Source organism: Phaethon aethereus (genome assembly GCF_964289735.1).
Source record: "Phaethon aethereus genome assembly, chromosome: 6".
NCBI lineage: Eukaryota > Metazoa > Chordata > Aves > Phaethontiformes > Phaethontidae > Phaethon > Phaethon aethereus.
In genome coordinates this window covers 7,878,798-7,898,626 of record NC_138580.1, presented here as the reverse complement: position 1 = coordinate 7,898,626, position 19,829 = coordinate 7,878,798, and the positions used below count along the sequence as shown (strand labels likewise).

Sequence of the window (19,829 nt, the reverse complement as noted above, 5' to 3'; positions counted from 1 at the left end):
CCTGCCCATTGCAGGGGGGTTGGACTAGATGACCTTCAAAGGTTCCCTCCAACCTGAAGTATTCTAATGATTCTGTGATAGCAATAACCAAGAGTACACTGCATCCAAGCAGCATCTGGTAGTAAGGAAGCATGGTAAAGAGAACAGGAATACAAATGTCCTTTGCCAACCTCTGCTGACAAATACAGTATTTCTCAACATACCAACTTATATTTCAGTAGAATTGCATAAACAATGAAATGTTAATTATGCCAGTTCAGACACACATAAATAGAAGTGAGAATACATAAGATACTGATGCACCATTCTTTGGCATATGTGAACTAAGTATTTAGACCCTCATTCTTTTTTTCAGGATAACAAGCTAAATTGAAGAAATTCAGAGTGATTTACAAATTGCTCTGACAATTACAAGCTGAATATCAATTGAAAGGTGTTGGGCTGATGATTGGACTTGATGATCTTAAAGGTCTTTTCCAACCTTAATGATTCTGTGAAATAAAAAGCCTTAAAAACATGTCAACCACAGGAACAGATGTTTTTCCCATAAAATGAGATTTTTTTCATTAGAGTGAACTGTAGCCACTTAAACTTTGATGACTTGAGTATCTGCCGAAGAATAAGAAGTTGTTCTGTTTTCCTTTTTGCACTCATTTTCAGACTGTGCTTATAGAATCTCTGCTGCTATAGTAGATATGAAAACATAAGACACTAACTGCCATTTAATATGTCTGAAGTCAAACTTCTAACGTAGCAGCCACAAAATTGCTGGTTTTTAAAGATTCATAGAAACTCATCATTTTGTTGCTGTAAATGAATGGAAGCACAAAGTAACTGCCATTATTTTATCCATAACATAATCACTCTTAAAAGATAATCATGGTAAAGTGATCAACAGTTTTATCTTCCTTGCTTCTGCAGTACCAATACAAATAGAGATTCCACAGAAACACCTATATACTTTAAAGTTACATACCTATAGTGATATTTTGCTGTTAAGTATTCATTCTCTTCTCCCACCCAATGAAGAATTAACTTTGTCATGAGTAGTTTGGATTGTCTTCCTATACTTGCAACCCGTACGTTTTTTCAGTCATTTAAACATTCAACTAGACACATTACAGATTGATATGAATCAGGCGCACAAAATTGTTTTTAAAGCTCCAGTTAGAGAGTATCTAAATGTGTTAAGTCCTCTGTTATGATACAGTTAGCAACATGAATCACGTGCTTTGAATCACTGTTCATACTTGAATTCCTGAAGCACTACAGTTTTAAAATTACTCACTTATGCCAATTAATTAACATTACTGACACTAACACTTGATAAAAGTTTTGACATGACACACAAAATGAGTTTATGATACAGGTAGAAGTGAAAACTAATGTAAGTGGAATTGAGGATATTCAAATTATTTTATGACTTAATGCATTTTAGAGCATTCATCCTCTGTAGTTTTACATCATCCTCTGTAGTTTTACAGTTTTAGAAGAAGAACCTTAAAGATGCCTGCTTAATGTAGTTACAAAATACATCAAGTCCAAAATTTTTTCTTTAAACTCTAGGGCAATGAAAAATAGCTTATATTACTGAGAGACAAATCATCAAGTGTTCCCAGTTTATAATCACAACAATTAGATTTGAAATGTAAAGAGTTTCCCCATCATTATAGCCCATATCACACAGAACTTGTACCTAATAGTTGCATTAAGCTGTTAAAAAGCAATACTTCACATTTTGCTTTACATAGTCTTAAAAATATACAGCCTATATTTAAAACAAATTTCAGTATGTTCTATATTCTTGCAGTCAGACAAGCTGCCAACATGAACATAAAGGTTCCATGCTGTCAAAGCAGAAGAAGCAGATCTTCAGCTACATTGAAGGGACAAATATGTATTTTTGTTTCACATATTTTGACTGCAAGAAGACAGACTTCTTGTTCTCTGAAGTTCAATTAGTCATTTCCTCAACTGGTAGTTACCCAATATGAGCTTCATCATTCATACCCCATCTGTTCTTATGACACCTTAATAATAGCTCTAACCAAGAATATAAATCAGAGCTATGATACGCAGTTTCATATCCTGTTACAAGCTCAGCCCACATGGTCAAAAGTTTCAGAAAAGCAGGGGGGGTGGGAGGGGAAATAATTTTAGATGTCTCGGTTATCCTTACTCTCAGCAAAGTCCAACCAAAAAGCACCATAGTCAATGGCAAATTCTTTCAGATTCTTTCCCATTTCATTTTTTAATGTTTCCCTTCATAGTGAATCCTGTGGCTAGCATTTGAATTTCTGTCCATTTATCAAGGAAATCTGCTATTTTTTCCTAACAGAAAGCATCAGAATGTCATTGTGATGCATTGCACATGCCACTACAATCTTCCTACTATTCATAACCCTATTGCAGTTTTAGGGTTAGCAATGGGCTTTGGACACGGTAGTATCTTTCATAAATAAAATGGAACCACATAGTTTGGTCTGCACTAGGATTTAACAACCCTTTCATGTAGAGATGTATGAGCTTTAACATAAAACTACATTTTCCATTAAAATGAAAACACAAAGAGTAAAATGGGAAGCTTTGCATGAGAATGTATCCTGGTAACTGAATATGCCTACAGAGAAGAGAGCAACAAATCTACTGTGTTCGTTGACCCCAGGTACACATAGGTCCAAAACCTTATTATTGATCCTCACAAAAAAGAGAACAAATGCAAGCACCTGAGGTTATACACAAAACCCATCACTGTCTTTGAAGCTTTCTTCTAAATGCAAAGAGTCACGTAATTTAAGAGACCACACAAAGCTGGTTGAGTCTGAACCCCAGACCCAGATATTCAGGAGTTAGCATTGCACTACCAGAACACTGTTGTAAAGGTATCAAGCATGAAGCAAAGGGGCACTTACAGATTCTTACTACAGCAAACCTTGGAGTGAAACCAGAAGTTAGCAAAAAACAGGTGAAGGAACTAAGGAAGAAACTTAAAACCTATGAAAGCTCTGGTCAGGAAAGTTCTGCCTCTGGAAGGTCAGAAAGCATAATTTTTCAAACCTCAAAGAGCACAGAAAGAGCTCCTTGTGTTGGTGTCAAGAAGATTGGAGCCAACTTTGCAAAGCAGAAGGAGAAGCAGATATTTGAAATTTTATGCAGGTGAGTTGACTGGAGAAGCAGAAGGAAACAGAGGCTAAGCTCGTGTGGTATAAGTCACATAGCCACATGAAAATAGTCTGCATTGGAAAGAAGTTAATACTAAAACAGTTTCATAAAATAACTTTCAAGGAAGGAAAAAAATGTTCAAATGAAAATAATTTCTGTTTCTGTGTGTCTGGGTTATGTTCAGGTCAACCTTTTTAAAATGTTAGCAATATTAGCCAAGAAAACAATTAAAGTTTCTTATATTAATTATGGCTACTTCAGCAAGGTATCTGCAAAGACAAAGAATCTAATTTTGAACTTTGCTCTTGCAAGAATACCGATTAACACCACATTGGCATATATGTAAGATCTATATAACAAAGAATCCTATGAAGTCATGCAGTCAGTGCTAGAGGCTTCTTGTAACTGTAGAAATCTTTTGCAATAATATCCTCTCTAAACTAGACAGTTCTGCTTCCTTACATGGAGTATTAAAAGCTAAAGGGGTATAGCAATCCAATATAACTACTGCTTGCTTGTGGGGATAACTTAACTTTTTGATTAATTTTCAACAGCCATTTCAACAGAAAAAAATAATTAGAACTGCAGGTAACTTTCAGAACAAACTCCTCTGCTTTTAAATGCATTTTCCAAGACAAACAGTCAAAGCACTAGCACTTCATTTCTTAAAACACTAAAAAATTTTGTTACTACTCACAAATTAAAGCTGGTTTTGTTAATGCAGTCTTTGGAACATGTTGTACAGAGGAAGCTCACATCTTTCTTTTGCTAGTGTGGGTGTCCTGATATTCTTGGGATTCTCACCTACTCATGTGAGTCAGTTTTATATAACGCTACAACATATAATTTACCTCCTACTCACAAACCAACACTTTAGCACTGGCATCTTAACCAAGGGTTATTTAAGGAATCTGAATTTAGTACATTTTTATATAAAACTGCGCAAGCAACCATTACATTTGTGTGTCAGTAATCACAGCACACAGTCCTAAAACTAGAACAAAGAGAGCTGACTTCCTTGCAAAAATAATCCAGGTTGTTTCAGCAAAAATAGAGCCCCAGAAGGTTTAAGCTAGATGACATCCTTGCTCTTGAACTACACAAGGTATTTTTTAAAAAAACTAGATAAAAAAAAAACCAACGCTCAGTTTAATGTAAGATGCACTAAGTTGCCACACCTGCAGTGTTAATGGTTCTCTAAAGGAATCTAGAGGAGAATGGTTGTGCTGTCTTATGCTTTTCTCCAACACTCCTCAACATGTAACTGAAAAAAAACATCTAAAATGCTTTTTTAATATTTGAAAGCCGTAAGAGCACATTTGCCAACATATTCTAGTATTTCAGCTTTGACAAAGATGTGTGGAATAACACGTATCAAAGCGGTCAAGTTGAAGGTTAAGCTCAGACACTTCAATAGGTTTTTAGAATATATTAATTGAACTGTTAACTGATAAAAATTCTAGTCAAGAAGACACCTAATAGCGATAGTGAAAACTCTTTACCCATTCAGTCACTGGCTTCAGAGACAAATCGGTTCACCAGCTGACTCAATGCAAGAAAAATTGACTTCAGTTTATTGGAACAGTTGAAATAACATTAACTAGGTTCAACTACTGACAATCTAGGTTACAAACCTTCATCTCGGTATTCCAATGACTGAAATACCTGTGATCAACAGCAGCTCTTCCTTAGCATGTACTCTAATGAGTTACAATGAAATTTAGGTACTTCTCATTACTTTTCCAATAAACTCTGCTTTCCCAAGTGACCCTCCCCCTGCAGTTATCTGTACTGTGAGAGCTGCAGAACACTCTGTTCATGCCTTCCTCCTTTAAAGGTAGCTGAATCAGGCAAAAGGGAAAAGAATTATCTAGAAAAGTGTCTTATCACTGGTCTCTCCATTTTCAATAGTTTTCAATGTCTTCTCCCTCCAGTACCCCAAGTTTTCAGAAACAGTGTTTATTTTTCTCCTATGCTTAGTTCCTTCTCCATACCAATACTTCAAAATACTTTTGTACGTTCCAAATACTTCAAAAACAACCATGCATTCAACTTTGACAGAGTATCTCACTTCTTTTCTGACATGTATCTCTGAACTAAGCAATTATGCTAACCTTTTCTACATTGCTTTATCTCGCGCTTCTAACTTGTCCCCCTTTCAAGACAGTACAAAGACGTCATAAAGCACGTGGATTTAAATTGTTTACCCAGCTACCTTTGGAGTATTTTTTTCTTCTGCCCATGTTCTTCCTCTCCTTCCAAGTTCCATTAAGTCAGTTAGAATTTGACTCATACTTGTTTAGCACCTTGCTTTTTCTCACTTGCATTAAAGCAGCTTGTCTCACATACTCAAAACTGATCACTTTCATTCTGCCCTCTCCCCAACGCTTATAGTTAAACACACTGATTTTTCAGTGGATTCTCTTGCTGCAAACTTTCATTGCACACAGCTAACTCTAAACTTATTTCCTTGCTCTCCATCACTGTTGACAACCTATTACCTACACTTGTCGTCTTTATCTCACTTGGTTCTTCTCTTCCATTCTAACAAACTGTGCCCTGCATTTCCAAAAATCTGTATTTTCTTCTCTATCCCTGCTGCTAAAAGTCCACATTTAAGCCCAGGTAATTTCTCAGGTTACTATAGCTGCCTTTTCCTGTTCTTAAATCTTTTTTAACCCACACAGTTCCCCTCCTGAATGACATTCTACATTGACTTACTGACAATGCATTTTTTTGTTCCATTTGAATTGCTTCCCAGTTCCTCCAGCATCACTTCCAAACAAGCCTCCCTGGCCATGAATGCTCTGCAGATTTTGGCTCAATCTCTCATTCATACTTCCTGCATCTGAACCTCATTCTGTGAGCTAGCATCTTCATTTAGTCATCTCTCTCTCCCTCTCCTTTGGCACTTCTCAGATGTGAAATGTACTCTGAAACATTACAAACCAAAGTCTTTAAAAAAAGAAACTTTTCTTTAAAAACACAATACTCATAGAGCTACTCCATATTTAATTACTGAAATGTATTAAATTTACTGTTTCATCCTCCACATATTCATTAAATAGCCATGCCATTCTTCTTCCCCAAGGATTACTTTTCAGCTTTGTTTTCTAAGACTGGAAACAACTGCTCATCTATTATGATGCAGGCTTTAAGGACTCAGATTTATCACAAAATAATAAGTATTTCAGATATCTGAGTTGCTGAATACGTTGGAATGAAAGATTTCTTTCTTACTCTAGCAACAGACTTAAGCCTTGTTTCAAACATCTTTCAGACTATCTAAGCACATTCTACTGAGACTAGACATAGAAATTCCATTAAAATTTACAATTATTTTTATTCCCCGTTCGCTCTGATCTGAAGATCTATAAATAATGGAGACACTTGGTGGCACTTGATGCTTAAGTCACCAAGTACAAATTAAAATAAAAAAGAAACATTCATAGAAATATTCCAAGACATGACTAAAAAAACAACAAAAACCACCCCCAAAACCAGATGTGAATGGAATTTCATTTTCTAACATGCAAATCTAATTAATTTGGCATCTATCAAAGTCAGTGTGACAAAACCAGAGAGAATAAGTAGATCTCCCCAAAGAGACTATGATTAACTTTATCTGGTCTGGTTTTGAATTTATCTTCTTTATGTTAAATTCCACTCTCCATCTTAAGATCAAATTGGTCACAAGTTAAATTAACAAGAATTCAGATTAACTCCAGTCTCACAACAACGGTGATACTACAACACCTGGAGTCATTAAAGAATATTCTGTTTTGTACTTACACCAGTTCTACACCCTTATCTGCAACATATAAGAACGATAGTCATTGTTATGTGCTTACAAGAAAATAGTCAGAATGCTCACTAAGATTTTCAGCAATTTATTCAAAACAAAATGGCCCAATACAAGTAAAACTTGAAGAAAAATTCTTCTTATAAATGTTCTCCATAGATACTGATGTCAAAAACAATATACAGATAATTATCAAATAGCTATAGCTCCATAAAATATGAACTCTCCACATCAGCCGTTTCTGTTACATTTCTCTTCCTTTAGAAATTAATGGTTAGTGTTTTCACTGCATAAATAAAGTTGTATGCTACTTGCTTAGGTTAGACTAAGACATTAAGTAAACTAATAGACTGTAATGTTGTGAAGACTTGTAACGGACACGAAAACAGTAAAGCAAAATATAACTGAAAATTATGATGCCACATCTCCCAGAAGAGAAAAACTGAGAAATAATACTGAGGGATAATCCAACAGTAGCCTGTAAAATATTTTTAAGTGTTCTTTTAAACCATGCAGCTGATTCTGAAAAAGAGATTACTTTAGACAATTGTAAAAAGCAGTTAGTCTTGCATTTAATTACAACATAGACTTGCAGCAACCTATGAATTTCAAACGAAGGACAGAAAAATTGGACATAGACAGTAACAGATATATATACATGCATCTAGGCTTAGTGCTTCAAAATGGAAATGGAAGAAAAATGTATTTTCTTCTCTGAAATTTTCTTATTCAGAGCTACTATCAAAGATAAGAAACTGAAGAAATACACTGAAAAAGCAAAACAATCAGTAATCATGGACCAAAAAATAGTAAAGATGAAAACAAAGTAAAACAAAAACCCTGGTAACATAAAAAGGCAATACAGGACAGAAAGCAACAGTGGTATTACACAGAAGGACAAAGAAAGATTAATGGTAAACATAAAAACCAGAACCAAACTCAGTAGAAATGACAAAAAGTAAGAGTAAAAGGGAAAAATAGTTAAACAAACGGGTAAGAGAAAAGGACCCAATGTTCTAGCACAAACTAAAATGTGCACGGAAGCAAACGTAGACTGAACATATTTTCTCTTATTGTATCAGCTTCCAAAAACTAGAAATTTTAGACACTCAACTCAAATGGAAATGATACCTTTCAGACTATTAAATGGCTAATATGGAAGAATTCACCTGATGCAGACTATCAAGTTCCGATTCTAGACAAAGAAAGCTTAGTATTTTCTTCAAGGTCTTAAAAATTCTATTAAAAGACCCATTTCCACCCCCCCATTCCTGCCCAGCACACTGGACATACAGACTATAGAGTGGATTTTTTTTATGTTCAGGGAGGCTGAATGAGATGCAACAAAGCAGATTCAGAATAAGCATTTCTGAGAACTTGAGAATTTTGAATTTCAAGGAGAAAAAAAAGTTAGTCTACTGTGATGTACAGATATCCAGACTCAATTTCTGTGCATTCTCATCACTCCTTCCTACTACCATCCTAGAAAGTTAAAGGAATTTGTATATAAATTTGCCCAGGAATTTAAATATGACATATCAGAAAATCCTGGCCATACAAAGGGCTATACTGTGCCTGGGAATTCTAAACATTTCTATTTGCTTCCTCCCCAAGAGCTATCATTTCTATGCTTCAACTACTAAAACCTCAACAATCTGTATACACTCTACCTTTCCAGTGTGGAAAGGAGCTAGAAGGTCCTTTCTGGAGCTAGAAGCTTTTAGCTGTGTTCATAAGCTTTGAGGAATTCTTCATGTGAGCCTTTGTTTTTCTGGTCTACTTTTGAGGAGAGGACAGAAATTAATTTCTGTGAAGACTGATAAAGTCTTTGAACTAAAAAACTGTTTTAATTAACAAAGAATTAACTATACATTTCTCCTGTGTAGCTTGCTAGAGATCAGAGACACAGTCAATGGGAAAAAAATGTACTATTTTGAAGTGCAGTCAACTAACTTTTTATTATAATAAGGGACACTTGCTTTCCATTCTCTAATGAGCTCACTGTCATAATGATTCTCTGTAGCCCACTACCCAAAACAACATTAAACACCATACAAGTTTTTCTTACTCTAGAAAAAGACTGCCTAACAAAACAAATACCCTTTCATTAAACATGGTGGTTGTTAATGACAGATATGAACTCTGCATATCATGTTACTGCCACCCATTGTCATTTACCACTTTTTTACTGTGTCTATATTCAATAAACAACATTAAGCCAGCATGTATGAGAAACTAAAAATCACATGCTCCAGAACATGTAAGTTAATGGATTATCTCTAAAACTTATAAGGGTATATATACCTATATAAACTAGAGTTTACCACTATAAAGCAAATATATATATTTGTGTGTGTGTATATATATATAAAAAATATATGGTTTTTTTTATATATATATATATAGGTATAGGTATAGGTACCTATACCACTATAAAGCAAAAATTACAGACAAATGAACACTGGAGTGAAATACAGATCCTGGTAAGTGTATCAATAAGCATTTCAATATTTAGATAAATTTATATAATTGTTGGGGGTTTTTTTGCCAAAAAAATAGAAGTTACAATGTTAATGCACTTGAACCTTATGTAACAAAGTGAGAATAAAACACAGCAGGAAACTAGATCACCTCAGTAAAATAGTTTGAGCATACAATTATGGAAAAGCTTATTTCATGAGTGGTAAATATCTCCAAGTCCTTTTTTGCATCCACAAGCAAGATAGCGTAAACAAATTGTCCTGCCAACATTTCTAGAAGAAAAGATATCTGTGAGTCTGAAGGCATCTTTTTCAGATACCATCAACAATGCAAGCAATGTTAAATAATGATGTTTGCAAATCACATGCCAACAATTTTTATTACAAAACTTGATAAAGCATTAAGTGATATAGTTTGTGCATGTTACCCAGTAGCAAGAGAGCTAACTTTCAAAGAATAGCATGCCTCTTGACTTTTACAGTCTATTCAGGTGAGCAAATTGTTTGTAATACAAGACAGACATCGCACACTTCTATAAAAAGAGGATATAAAACAAGAATACATGTTAGAAAGAGATTGTGGGTTTTCAAGTACTATGTTAGTGAACAGTAACAATAAAAATCATTAACATCTAAAGACAAATGTTGGCTCAAGAGAGATGGAATACAATCTTTACCAGTACAATCAAGCCATTTGCCCATATATCTCTGCATCTTGGATATTTTGCCCAAACCTCTACCACTTTTTCCAGAGAATTGTGCTTTGACACTGCCACCTCTTCACTAACACTTGACCATTGCCTGTTGACTTCTTGGTATTGTCTGAGGCTTCACTCTCAAGTAACTCTCCTCCTGCATACTTCACAGATTTTACATGGAAGAATAAAATAGGTCTGAAAACCATACTCTGTTGCTCAGAGCAACTAAATCCAATAAGCAAGATGACATCTTTACTTCAGGGTTTCCAGTTTATGCCTCTTTACTTGCAGTTAGGTTACCCTGAGCTCTTAGGAAATGGGGATTTGTCCGTATCTGCCCAAACTATGACTAATAACCAGCAAAGAGCAAACAGAGAGAATTGCTCCCTTCCACCTCCCAACAGCATACACACAACTAACTGACCCTAACACCCTAAGTATTTCCTAAACCCATTGCTAAGAGTTTATGTCCTTGTTTATGTCCCTGGAAGAGACAGTTTAAAGCACATATAAAAAAATAAATACATATTAATTCTGTTTTTAAAAATAACTTACATTTTTCCTGAAAGCATAAAACTAAAATACTTTTCAAGCACAGAATTTGTGTGCACCCATCTTTTTTGCACATTAATGTTTGAAGTTATAAATAAAAAACAAACATTGCTTCCATCCCTAGGTACCTATTCCTAAGTGCACTTCTGAAGAATAATCTCTACTATGGAATAAGCAGGTAGGCAGTTATTACCTTTAGCATAAGTTGAACTATACACTGTCTTGTTGGCTCTAGAATTATTATTTCCTAGAAAAGCGTTAGGCAGTCTCTGTTAGTCCAGACGATGCCTTTGGAGCATCTACTGAAAAAGCCTTTGATTCATTTACTAATGAATCAAAAGCACAAATCACAACAGCATATTTATTTTATTCTCTAGGAAAAGACAAGGGAATTAATAGCTTACTCACAGCCCCTTCCATGCAAGAAATAAAATTTTTTTCTAATAAGTCCCTTTTCACACTGGGTGCTTGTCTAATCTAACATAATATTAAATGAATCTCTTCAGCCAACAATAGAGCACTTTCTCTACACCAGTTTCCTGCCACTAGAGCAAAGCATGGATTAAGTGATGACTGCAAAGCGAGTGCATAGCCTGAGGGAGAGAAGAAAGAAGAGCTGAGATGCACATACTGCTTACTTGAAATCCTATGTTTATGTATTTTTAAAACAAGGAAAGACACTTTTATGGAAAAGTAGCAGACCCTAAAATATGGCATACAGAAAATCAGGAGGTGACTGGTGACAGCGAACATGGCTTCAATAAGGGCAAATCATGCCTGACAATTTTGTTGCCCTTTAACAACAAGAGTTACAGCTTTGGTGGATAAGGGAAGAGCAACTGACATCATCTACCTGGACTTGTGCAAAGCATGTGACACTCCCAGATGACACCCTTGTCTCTAAATTGGAGAGGCATGGATATGGCGGATGGACCACTCGGTGGATAAGGAACTGGCTCCAGGGAGATCTTATAGCAATGTTCTAGTACTTAAAGGGGGCTTATAAGAAAGCTGGAGAGGGACTTTTTACAAGGCCATGTAGTGATAGGACAAGGGGTAATGGTTTTAAACTGAAAGAGGGTGATTTAGACTAGATAGAAGGAAGAAATTCTTCACTATGAGGGTGGTGAGGCACTGGAACAGGCTGCCCAGAGAAGCTGTGGATGCCCCATCCCTGGAAGTGTTCAAGGCCAGGCTGGATGGGGCCTTGAGCAACCTGGTCTAGTGGAAGGTGTTCCTGCCCATGGCAGGGGGGTTGGAACTAGGTGACTTTTAAGGTCCCAACCAACCCAAACCATTCTATGACTCTAATTCTACATGCCACTGGGAATACTGAAAGAAGGCTTAAAGCATTACAGAATACAAAAATACAAAAGGGAAAGACTTGGGTGAGCCAAGGGCTGACAAATTAATAAGAAAATTCAGCTACAAGCAGCAGAGGGTCTTGCTCCGTGTTTTGGGACAGAAAGAAAATTAGATCTGCCTGAGCAGGGGACAGATGTAAAAAAATACTCCTCAAAGTTTGACTTAATTAATTTTACTTTCTATAGAGGCTGGCTGAGAGTGTGCACACAGTTCCTCAATTTGAACCACCTAACTTATAGAATTTGCTATGCCAAGGGATGATCTTTCTTACAGTCATGACAAAAATACTTTCATACACATACCACAGTAAAACTAGCAGCGCCATATTACTCAGCCTTTTGTCAATGAAGGGTTTCAAGAAAAGAAAACAACGTAAACCCCATAATCCTAATGAAAATAATATAATTCCCTCCTTGACAGAGAGTCATTAGCCTAGGTATTCCAAACCATTTTAGATACTTCTTGCAGGCAATTGCTACTTCTCAAACAAAAAGAAGAAAGTAGTATCTGATTAAAATTTATCTAGTCCTACAGCCAAGCTGCTTCCTGAGGAACCTCTGTATTACATAACAGGCTTCAAAAGATTATGCTACTTTCAAATACATCCACTAGCCTACACTAATTAACATTAAAGAAACTGTACACATTTAATGTCTTCTGTTATTTCACTGTTTGTATATACAAATGCACCTCAATTGCATACTATATAAACCTCACTTCCTCTTATTAGAATCAGATCAACTGAGATATAGTAGCCAAGGGCTTTGGATTTATTAAGTTCAACACTAATGGAGACTTTGCTGTCTATTCTATCAAAGTCTTTGCGATCCATTAAAACTGTATGCATTTATTCTCACAGTCACACTGTGCAGCAGGATAGTGCCTAATATCACAGAATCATTAAGGTTGGAAAAGACCTTTAAGATCATGACATCCAACCATCAGCCCAACACCACCATGCCCAAATAATATGACCAGTGGTCACAGAGAAGTTAATGCCAATACAGCAAAAAGCTTTTTAAATCTCAGGCTTGCACATTAATGGCTGGGCTCATCTTTCTACTCTGCTACTTAGTCTGGCAGTGTAAAACAGATTGCTTGTTTCAATCCCTGAAGACAGCAGTGTTGTAACTGCTAAAGGTTTTTGGCCAAATGAATAGAATTAAAGTGAAAGTCTTCAGAAGAAGTTTTAATTGATCAAAATTCCACATAACTGCAAGAATCAATGATAAACATTTCCTTTCTAATTTTTCACCTTTAGAGAAAGGGATGCACATTTATTTTCCCCTGAAAAAAGCCAAAAACCCCCCAAAAAACCCCAAACCACAAACCTTAGCAGGCAACCCCCTTAGACCCTAAGCCTCTTGTTCTGTGCAAGAGAAAATGGTCAGAAACTGACTTCATCCTTCTTTAAAATCTAAGCTAAAAGAATTTAATTTGTGCCAGACCTCTAAAATGTCATTACTTTCCAAAAGAATGACATTCAGTAGTTTCATGGCTTTAGGTTGCAATTGCCTAGATTTTCTAAATTTTCTAAACATGGAAATAGTATTTTGCTTCCCTCTTCTTTGCCCCTGTAACTCAGTAACAGGCTCTTACTCAGCAAAATATTTCCAGCATCTGCTGCATAAACTATTTTTCTGATTTATCAGGTACTTCATTGTTGAATGCCTGCTCTTCAGTTACTGCACTTGCTAACTGAGCACTCTGTAAGGCTTCTTCTGCTCTGCTGTTGCAGCTCAGTGAGTTCCAGAACACCCTGATTGCATGCCAGAATTGTACCAAGTTTAAAATAGAATACCACATATATGCATCAAGATCTGTTAGTCATTCTCTTAACAGCTCTACCATGCCATTAAGAACTAAAGAAACAAACGTGAATTAACTTATTTTAAGGATTCTTTATTAACATGACAAAAAGGATGTTTCTGCTGATCTCAACGTCCTCTTACGTGAGGAGATCTTTGATACTACAGTCCCCTTTTGCATAATGCATTATTAAACATTTCTTCATCCTCTGGGGATAAAACAAAACAACTCCTCATTTTAAACCACATTATCTTTCAGTTTACGAGAAATTTCTGTAATATAATTCACCTAAGAGCTGCTGGTATTGCATAGTCTTCGTAAAAATTTACATTTACCTAAAATAATTATTTTTAGCACAACGTATAATAAGGATTTTACCTGCCACTTCTCTGAAGTGCAAATATGACGCCTTTCTGCTGAAAAGGAAGCAGTTTCATTCTCAGTCTTTCAGGTAGAAAGGACAGCTTAGCATCAACATTTTCTGAATAAGAAGCTCCAGGCGTAGGTGTTTCCTGGAATGTACTAGCCATGTTGAACCTAAGGGAAACAACACAAAACAAAAAAGACATCTTACTTAAAAGACAGGTCTGCAATATGTTACAGAATAAAGCTTCATGGAACAATGATAATCACTCCATCTTGAAATATTCAGTATCTACACAACACTTCTCAAGTCTCGAGAATTCTCCCTAGAAAGCATAAAATAATGCAGATGATAGAGGGAGAGCTTACTACCTTAGTATCAATATGCTAACTATTCCTGTAAGAAGAAGTCAGCATATATTACTTCCTCAACACTGAAATAGGTATTTAAGAAAGTTCCCTATTCATGGATGACAGTTATTGGCCATCCAAATAGACCTAACTTGTAGACATTTAAATAGAACTCTTAGTAAACATTTTTCAGAAAAGTTAGTGAAAAAAAGGTTATTAAATTCCTGATGCTGGAACTAACAGTCATCTAAAAGTTTTAATCCCAAGAATCAAATCAGGAAAAAGGGCAAAATATGCCCAGTCTGGAGAGAAAGAAGAAAACAAAAAAGTAATAACTTTATTCCTGTTGTACTTTAGTACTGTTGGCAAAAATGTCTGTAACTGGACAAAAAAGAAACACAAACCAAATCAAAGCAGAAAAAAGAGAAAAGGACCTGATTGCTCTGGAAATCCATTAAACTATTGTAGAACTCTATTAAAAAAAAATGTTTTAGAGTATCCTGTCATTGGCATCACCAGACTAATGACATTCAGCCAGACAGAAAATGAGTAAGTGCTTTTCTTGGTTATATGATGAATTATAGGCACACCTACCAAGATACACAACACAGACATTCAGAGAACTGGAAAGAAAATGCTGCAGACGAGCCTACGGTCATGACATTGTCATTGTGGAAGTACTGAACACTGGAGAACTTCTGTGCATACCTTCTATTACCAATTCTACAATGAAGTGGTTTGTAACCACAACCATTTTGACATACCATTCTGCTGGTAAATGAGGGGGAAAAAGTGAATTTTAATTTAAAGTATCAAGCAACACAAAGTTGAGGCATAAGGGTTGTATTTACCATTGCTATGGGTTTTGTTCTATTTTGTATTGAACTACTTAGCTGCTAGAGGATCTATTTTAAAAAGCGTAGTCTTGAAGAGTTATCCTTTGTTGCACATATAAAGCCCTGGAAATATTATTGCACATGTATGAAAACAACAATCCTAACTGCAATCATAGATATGTCTGTGTGTGTATACACACACACTTAGGAACTTCTATCTAAACATGGTTTCAACCCAGGTCTCAAAAACATGTAACTTGAGGGTCTGAACACCTGATGTTACTCACTGGATGAGTGCCAGTGATTCACATAGCAATAAGAACTCCATGGCTGGAGAGAGGCTGCTGTTGTGCTTCCAATAGCACTATCAAGGTACGGAAAGCCCAGTTCTCAGAAGTCTGGTACTATCAGCAGAAAGACAGGATCTTTTCTCTCTAGATTCCTATCAGATCATGCACTTAAGGTACTAAGCTAATAAGAGACATGTCCAGTGCTGCTAAACCTCCTCCTGATACACAGTTCTGACTAAGGACCTTCTAGAACATAACCTGTCCCAAGATAAAGACGGACACCTTCTTGTAGATAGCTAGGGTCTGGCGGCCGGAAGATATCGCGCTGTACGGAAAGTTAGGGCCCCTCTCCTAAAAGCCAATAGCGTTTAATTTATGATGCAAGCAGACGGAAGTGAGGTTATAAACCTAAGCTATATAACGCCGTGTCACAAACTAATAAACGCCATTTGCCGTCTACCACATTGGTGTCAGCGAGCTGATGGCCCGAGCGGCCTGGGGTTGGTCGCCGTGCCGTTCCTGAACCAGGTCGCCACGCCTGCGAAGGCAACACCTTCTGAACATCAGTGAAATAGCCAGTTATAGAGAAAGAAAATCTGGTTTTCTTTTGCAAACCAGACATTGTGTCATCTAAGTGCTACTGCATTATTGACTATGGCTTCCCCACCCCCATTTTTAATAAGTGGAATCTCTCTCAAATCTTTAAAGAAAGAATATACTTGTACCTTGGGCCTCTGGAACATTCAACAGCAGATAAAAGTACTAGGATCAGTATCAAGGCTCTTTGATGCATGTCCATCACTGAACTTGGCTTAACAGAAGAAGGAAAGCCTCTGGCTCGCCCTATATACCCAAGAGATGCATTTCACAGGAAAGAAGTTATAAAGCTCACTTCATCTCTCAGTTGAGCAAACAGAAATGTTTCAGCTCTAACTGTTGGGAAAGAGATCATAATGACTTCAATAGTTCTATCACAATATTTTCCACAGAGTATTGGGCTTTTTTCCTTTAAAAGTAGATTTCACCTTCAAGACTGATGGCAAAAAACAAACACTAAATATTTCTGTAGAGCCAACATTAAACAAGTATGCTACAGGACTGGTGGACCCAGCAAACCTGTTCAACACTCAGTTCTGTGATTCACTCCTAAAGAAAATTTCTGACTCATTTTCTGTGATGATTTTCTATTCTATAAAAGCAGAGAAAATTACATACTTCTGATCAGCTTGCTACATAGCTTGTTGTGAGTGACAATAGAGAATGAAATGTTAACATAATTAACTTTCTGTTGAACTAGATTATGACAAGATTCTTTCACCAAAACATTGAATAAAACCCATGCAGTTTCAGAAGCACAAATCTGAATTAGAGGAGTTACATATGATTCATCAGTACATAGCAATACTACCATAAAAAAAAGTTTCTGCATCAGTCACCAATAAGATTAAAACTGACTTTGCAGATCTATCTTAAAAAGCAGCAACAAAGAAAGCATTAACTACCAGATACGTATAAGTTTTGGTTTATTTTTTAATTATTCACTTAGAGAAAAGAACTGACTGGTGAATAATTCTAGAATAGGTGAATAATTAAGGAAGTCAACATGCAGTGAACAAGGACTGTTATAAAAACGTATACAATGACTAGCGTGAGCACAAGACAAGACAGCAATATGCATTGTGCATTATTGAAACTTTCGCCCATTGCTCCTTGGAGGGAGTAGCATGCATAATCACATTACCCAATATTCTCCTAATTATCAACTTCATGCTGCAGTCCTTTGCATTTACCGTATCTACACTATTATTTTAACTTGGACTATAAGCTTTCAGAGATGGACTTTGCCATCCGTTGTGCATATAAAACCTACCACTCTCATGGTCAATTACTATGGAGTTCATGGCAAGTAAAAAAATACCTGAGGTAAAATATTTGATGCTCGAGATACGATTGCCTGAGAACATGTACTTTAGAATGAAGTTTTAAGAACTTAGATAATGCACTTTTTTTTAAAGCAACACTCACATAGTTCTTCCCCAAACTTTTAAAGTTTACTTCAATTATTGTAAACATGCACTTTTTAATGATCATACAAAGAATCATACCCTGAAGATTCAAAGGTCTGTCATGATTTCTGGCTAAACAACAGTGATAAAAATCCATATTCAGTCTATATTCATACCTGCAGCGCTATTTTATGATATCCAAAGCTACAGAAGACACTGTGAAAGGTATATTAACCCTATGAAAGATTTGTTTTGGTTGTGTAGAAAATGAGAATGAATAGTGATGAAACAAGACAGAGAAAGAAATTAATTCCATCAAATTGCCTTTTATTGATTTGCTAAAGTAATAATTATACTGAGAATCGATGCCTTGTGTCTAATGATTTTGGCAGTGGCGGTCATTTATATTTTGTTTTGAGACAGGTCAACTACGTACACCACTGTAGTCATGTCAAGAAATAAAAGTAGCCTTTTTTAAAAAAAAATTTAGTCAGTGTAGCAGAATACCAGTTTGTGTTTGTTGTTCTACCCATTGCAGATTCAGAAGTTCTAAGAAGAGAGAGAAAAATCAGTGCATGTTTTCTCTAACCACAATTTTTCATTTGTTTCTGTGTCCTTAATATGTTGTAATACACATCCCACCAACCTTACCACAACTCTAGATCACAAGCTCTGGAACTTCAGTTTTCCTAGTCAAAACAGACCTAAAAGGTTTGGTGCAGAGACCTAACTTTTCACTCAGAGAGTTCATTCAGCTACAAAAGTTTTATGAGTAAAAAAATAAAAACTGTACGGTATTTTCTCAAGTGCTTTAAAGGAAAACAAGGATGAAATAGCTGAATTACTAAACCCAGTAACTGTCCATCTAAAATTGCTTTAGTATCTTAGGAGTAGCTAGTGGTAAATGATCCCAACCTTTAAAAGCAGTAACAGTGAAGACCCATGGAACTGCAGCATGATTCATGTATAGGCCATAAAAATCAGTAAAAATTATGATGCGCAGAACATGTGAACACCAGGATAAATGCATCTATTTGGTGGGAGTCAACATGCCTTTTGTAAAGGTGAGTGTTATCTTTCAAGTCTACTGAAGTTTTTTTGAGGGGGATGTACAACAATGTACCTATAAACTGCACAACCTCTAAACTGGTTGATGCAGTCCAGTTTCCACTATATTTAAAAATTAATTAAAACAGAGTAAGTTTTATGGACATATTTGTACAGTAAATATAATTTCCAGGAAAACTTTTGAGAAAGTCCCTCCAACTTTTCTTGAAAGTGAGCTGTCATGTGAAAAAATGCACCAAAACTTTTTTTAATGTAAGCCATTAGACTATTCATACATGAGAGAAACAACAATCAGCAATATTTCAAAGGAATCTGCTCCAACATCTATTATGTACAATGAATTCATAAGTGATCTAGAAAAGTACGTAACCACCAAAGGATAAGGGCAGCGTAAATACTAGTAAAATAAAATAAAAACTACCCCCCCCAAAAAAGTGAAATTCTGTCACTGCTGCTGCTAAATACTGCATTTCACTACAGACACTCATCCTTCCAGAGGTATGTATTGAGACACAACTTGTTGAGGATATTACCCCAGGTGATATATTTCTTCTCTGAAAGGTTGGGTGCAAGACTGATAAGAACTTCAGGAAGGGCTACTTAAATTTTGCAACAGCTGTTTGTCAACACAAGCTGACACCATAATATAAACCCACTATTTATTTTGACAGGCCACTAAACATAGCTTTTTAAGGCAGCTCAGTAGCAGATGCCTAAAACAAGTGAGTATTTTCATCAGGCGTTTGCTTCATTAACTTCCTCTTGATGGTCCTAACTGTTCTACGGCTGTATGTTCAATAAAAGTAAACAGGGAATCTAAGGCTCTAAGAAAATCATGGGAGCTTGGCTGATTTGATTCATCAACCATTTTTTCCACCGGTGGAATAATAAAGAACTTAAAAACTACACAAGTCATTAGAATACAGAATATGAAAAAACGTTAGAGCAAAAAGCAATCAGGCAGAACAAAGGACTTCACAAAGCTCTGTAACACACAACAGTTTTTCCACGGAAGAGCATACTGGGCTTAGGGAAAAAAGACACCTT

General features: G+C 36.0%; 1 protein-coding gene across 1 annotated transcript in view; it reads right to left on the bottom strand.

Moving 5' to 3' along the window:
- The window catches only part of ZRANB3 (zinc finger RANBP2-type containing 3), a gene marked incomplete at its 3' end in the record, with an annotated part of 48,207 nt that extends 32,859 nt beyond the window's left edge, over positions 1-15,348 (bottom strand). The window contains exon 1 of the mRNA XM_082001447.1: positions 14,247-15,348. Within this exon, the coding sequence (XP_081857573.1) occupies positions 14,247-14,437 (191 nt within the window). The 5' untranslated portion in view covers positions 14,438-15,348. The remainder of the gene's footprint in view (positions 1-14,246) is intronic.
- Positions 15,349-19,829: the final 4,481 nt, after the last annotated feature.